The sequence below is a fragment of the Octopus bimaculoides genome, chromosome 18 (genome assembly GCF_001194135.2).
Source record: "Octopus bimaculoides isolate UCB-OBI-ISO-001 chromosome 18, ASM119413v2, whole genome shotgun sequence".
Taxonomy (NCBI): Eukaryota; Metazoa; Mollusca; class Cephalopoda; order Octopoda; family Octopodidae; genus Octopus; species Octopus bimaculoides.
Window position 1 is genome coordinate 49381545 of NC_068998.1, and position 5505 is coordinate 49387049.

A 5505-nucleotide genomic window follows, 5' to 3' on the forward strand; every position below is an offset into this window, starting at 1 on the left:
ACACACACACACACACACACACACACACACACACACACACACACACACAAAGATACACATATGTGTCTAGGGTGTGTTTGTGTTCCGAAGTGCGTAATAGATTATGAAATTCTTCCTGATGGATGATTTCGCGCTATAAAATTTCGCTTAGTTATTGTGAGACTAACAACCCGGTGTAGAATTCAATTTACATATGCTTCAGAATGCAGAGTAAGTCCTGCACAGAGCAGTTATAGGAAAACATGATGACGAATAAAAATAAATTGTCTGAGGAGACTCAGGCACCGTTTGGCGCAGAATATGCAACAATGATATCGACCGACATTCCTCTTGCACACTTGGCGGAGTTAGGACGCTAATCTTGTTCACTAATTTTTTTTTCTTATCATGCTTCTATTAAGTTTCTGAATCTTCTATAGATTAGAATTTTGACTGGTATTTTTAGCGACGCAGGTTCTGATATAGTACCCCTGTATGCATGTATATATATATATATATATATATATATATACACACATGAAGGTCACCAGTGAAAGAAGAACACAAAATAATTAGGTAGATTATATTTAAGTCTTTAAAGATGTGTTCAGTCAGATCTACCATGTTTAAAGCTCAGATTTGCTAAGTGGAGGACAGCTCCTTATCGACAGGCTAATGACTTCCATATATATGACAAGGTGTTCATGGTCTGCGCCCGGGTAACATCAATATAGGGCATATAGACATGCACACCTTCGCACATATACAGACACACGTACAAAAAAAGAAATTGAGTTGAGATTAATATGATTTAGATCAAGTAACTGAGAAGATTATTCGGTGTTCTTTAGGTGACGCTGTCGCTGAAGATTGCGAAGAGTTGGCATGGAAGCATTGCCCTTACTCTTATAACATGACTTATAAAGAGGACCCTCATTGCTGGTATGTTTGATTTATTATTTATTTATTCATTTATTGGCACACACACATACAAGCTCATGTGTGAGCGTATATATATATATATATATATATATATATAAGAGGATATATATATATAAATTATATCTTCGTCAAACCAATGAGCAAAAGTAAAAATAAGATTGCAGCTGGAGATGCACCAAACTGCGTTGAATGAAATATAAGCTTATACAATCATATTTAACATCTCCCTGTCCATTTAGACCTGGAAAGATAGTACAGTTTCTATCCGTAAGCGGATATTTTTCTGTGCGCGCAAGTGTATATTTGCTTTCAGCGTCAAAACTTACGTCAGCCAATACAAGCTGAATGCGCAATGAGATGCACCAGGTCGACAGTCTCCAAATATTTGCGCCAAATCATCTCATTTCATTCAGCAGTGGATGCTAATGGGTTGGTGTTAAGCAAAGTTTAATTACCCAATCATACTTGCATATTTTATAAACTCAAGAAATGTATAATCTAAAGTGTGACACAATTGAATTTCCGTGTCAGAACATAAAATCTAAATCTTATTAAAGAAATTTCCAATGATTTTATATGCTATGTCTTGATAAATTCTTATTTTCCAGGGCTTACACTAGTTTTTACGAGTGCTTTCGAAGAATTGACGAATATTGCACTAAATACTTTAAGTTCAAAAATTACAATATATGTGGGGTAAGCTACATTTCTTTTAATTCATTCAAACGTGAAGAAATATGTATCAATGAATACAAAACGAGGCCCTATATGTTTTCTATTCCATCAATTTCCCTCTGACTTAAAGTAGTATTCGATAAATAACATAAGTCCTTTAGGTAATATCGTTACATATATTTTTAGAATTTGAGAACTCATAAGATCGGTTACTCGATTTCCAAGGCGTATAAGTGACCGAAATCACCGCACTCGGCTGAGTCCTTCATCCGGTTCAAAACCAGCAATTTTGAGGCGAGGTTACAAGTTGATTACATCGACCCCTGACTAGACTAGTTCTTTGATTTATTGACCCAAGCAGGATAAAAGGCCAAGGTGACCTTGGATAAATTCGAGCTCAGAACATAGAGAGCAGAAGTAATGCCACTATGTATCTCGCTCACCATGCTACCGATTTTGCCAGCTCGCCGCCTGCTTTTTATTAATGTAAACACGCATTACCTTTTCTGATATTAATGTAGAATTTTGGGGCAAGTTCGGCAATTTTGTGGGATGTAGTAAGTCAATTGAATCTGCTCGAATACTCAACTGGTACATATTTCATTGGACATGAAAGGTTGGAGGCAAAGCCAGCCACGGCGGAATTTGAACTCAGAAGGCGAATATAGACGGAAGCTTTCCAACCGGCATGCTACATATTCTGCCAACTCGCCGCCTGACTTTTGGTAATATAAAGATTTATTATCACTTCTGATATTGCTCTCAGAGGGAACTAAGTATCAATGTGTTATGGTGTTATCGTCTTGAAACCGAATCAACTACATGGATGAATAGGAGAAAAATACGGTGACTATGATTGGAGAGACTATGCTCAGGTGTGGCTTTCATTATAATGTACTATTCTTTAATCAATTCTGTCTTCAATGTATCCATTTACTATATAAGTTTGGAAAAAAGATTCACGTTGAATTACTGCAAATATATATATGATGATTTCCCAAAAGCTGTTAATAATAGGAAATCCTGTTTTACTGGAAAACAGAATTCTATATCCGATCGTGTTAGTACTTGTTAATAACATGATTGAGAGTCTCGGACATGAGAAAGCTCGGATCATCATTATTCAAGTTTCTCTTGGGGGAAAAAAAAAATTCGTCTATACATACTTGCAGTGAAAAATGTAACAATTCACAAAAATTAAAGATATGATTTATTCTGAATACGACAATAATATAGCAATCATATTATCAAGAGCCATCGCCCGAAAAAATGGCTTTGCAATAATTGTTCTGGCTTTACATTTCTGCGTTCAAATCATGCTGAGGTCAACATTGACTTTTTCCCCTTTAGGTGTCAGTCAAATATTCCTGTCCATGAAATCCAGTAATCGTTTGCTACAAATCTGCTAACCTTGTGGTTCAAATATACATCATTATCACCAGATATTGAATATTTATCAAAAGTATCCAGCGATTTTTTTTCTAGGACTAGATTGCAATTTCTTATTTGAATTTTACATCTGTTAATACATAATCTAAAGTTGTCACCACTTGAAGCAAGAATCATGAACTGGAGATATTCTCAGGAAAAAGTAATGGTATGTATTATCCTTCAAGCATTTTGTTACAAAACAAAAGCGTCCCACTGCAATGTTGGTGGTTTGTTGTCGTGCTTTTACTTTCACTGTATTCAAATTGTTTTACAGAGAATGTATGCAGTGAACGATGTTTTAGCAAACCTAATGCGCCTACTGTAATAGGAATTGTTCTGGTTTTAGGATCCACGTTCCAGTTACCTCTATTTACACATCTTTGTATTTTGCTACTACATTCTGAGTTCAAATTCCAGTGAGGTCGACATTGCCTTTCATCCTTTTGGAATCGATACATCAAGTATCGATAAATTGATTTATCGATCTAGTACCAGTTACACACTGCTTTGGATGAAATCGACTAGACCCTTACTCCAAAATCACTGCCCTTGTAGCAAAATTTGAAAACCATATTATTATTATTATTATTATTATTATTATTATTATTATTATTATTATTATTGCATTTTTTACTTCTACATATACTGACGTTTAATTATCTGTGTAAAATGAGAGGAATCCTTTAAGCGCAACAAACCTTTACCTGTAATAATATCCCTTTAAACTATTGCGTTCCTCTAAAATGAATCAATAGCCACTTATAAGGATATTATTTCAGGTATGGCCTCCGTATTTCCGTTCAGGCATTTGTTTGAAATCGATTATATTCTAAAGACTGCTCTCTATAACAATTATATTAGTATCCTAGAAAATGCCCTTGTGGGTGTTCCTTGAAATTGCGGAAAATACTGCCACTCGACTGCTTTTAAGACCGTCTTATAAATGATTATTAGCTTTTAAATAATATGTCAGAAGTTTCAAAGGACGAACGGTCTGCATTGTTTTGATGCAACGTTTCGTAAAATAGAAAGGGTAATTTCAGGTGGGAAAAATGATGAAGATACGGTATATCTCAAATTTTTGAACTGTTAACAAAGTCTTAATTCTTTTATTACAGTTTTTAGTTGGAAACTCCAGCCAACGCAATCAGGTACGTAACATCGTCTTAACAGTAGAGCACCAGCAATATCTTTGTTACTATAATATCAAGGTTAAGAGATTTGTTCAGATCTAGTAGAGTGAGAATAATAGTGTAGCAATGATACATAATTGTTACTCAAAAAGCTTCGTTGAATTTTTATCGGTTAGATCGACTCCGACGCTTCCTTTTGGATAGCAGAAGCATCATATTACAGAAGGCTATTAATATTTGTTATTGTACATGCTTTAAACTAATATTAATTTAATCAATTAATATAGTGATATCGTCATGCAGCATAAGGCAGCGATCTGGCCGAATCGTTAGCATACCAGGCGAAATACTTAACCGTAATTCCTCTGTCTTTACGTTCTGAGTTCAAATTCAACCGAGGTCGAATTTGCCTTTCGTTCTTTTGGGGTCGACAAATTAAGAACCAGTTGAGTACTGGGATCGATCCAATCGACTGGCACCCTCTCGCCGAATTCTGGGCCTTGTGCTTAGAGCAGAAATGAATCGTTAGCACGCCGGCCGAAATGCTAAGCGGTGTTTCGTCTGTCTTTACGTTTTGAGTTCATATTCCGCCGAGGTCGACTTTTCCTTTCATACTATCGCGTTCGATAAATAAAGTACCAGTTGCGTACTGAGGTTTGTCTAATCCACTGGACCCCTTCCCCCCAAATTTCAGGCCTTGTGCCTATAGTAGAAAGCATTATTTATTATACGTAGCATATCATTGTTTTACAAATTCGTTTTGGGTTATAGTATAAATTCATTGACTAATTCTAAATACTACAATTAAACTGGTGAAAAACAAAACAAACAATACTACGCAAAGCAATATGGCGATCCTACCGTAATACTAATAAAGATGTAGACGTTTCAATGACATCTTAGATATCTCTACTATACTCATACCTAACCAAAGATAATCATTTTGTAAATCTAAACCGATTATCAATGCTCAATTATAGTTAGGGAAAATCAAAAACACACATACTTCAAGTACCCATATAAAAATTTGTATAAAAATTGTATCTCTATCTATCTCTTATCTTAACAGGTGGTGTTCCAGTCTGTATTGTTCTCTGTTGCAGCAGCTATAAGACTAATACAAATTTCAATAAATCTGATGTTAATCTAATTGTATGTCTGTCCCAAATTTTATTGACCCATTACATTCTAATTTTGCAGCAAGTTACTGAATACATGTAATTACATAAATGATTTTACATTATTTACATTATATATATATATATATATACATATATATATATATATTTTCTATGTATCTCTATATAAATAATATGTATATATATATATATATATATATATATAT

General features: G+C 34.5%; 1 protein-coding gene across 6 annotated transcripts in view; it reads left to right on the forward strand.

Annotated features, from left to right (window-relative positions):
- Positions 1-5505, forward strand: part of LOC128249821 (uncharacterized) — a 20744-nt gene that overhangs the window by 1609 nt on the left and 13630 nt on the right. For 5 of the 6 annotated variants that reach the window (XR_008265944.1, XR_008265945.1, XR_008265946.1 and 2 more), the window contains 4 exons: positions 831-921; positions 1530-1617; positions 4146-4178; positions 5230-5312. Coding sequence is in view for 1 of the 6 variants with exons in the window: in XM_052974363.1 (XP_052830323.1) it covers positions 831-921; positions 1530-1617; positions 4146-4178; positions 5230-5310 (293 nt within the window). In the remaining 5 variants the exon portion in view is untranslated. Of the gene's footprint in view, positions 1-830; positions 922-1529; positions 1618-4145; positions 4179-5229; positions 5316-5505 lie in introns of those variants that run through there. The other variant, XM_052974363.1, reaches the window with a different exon arrangement.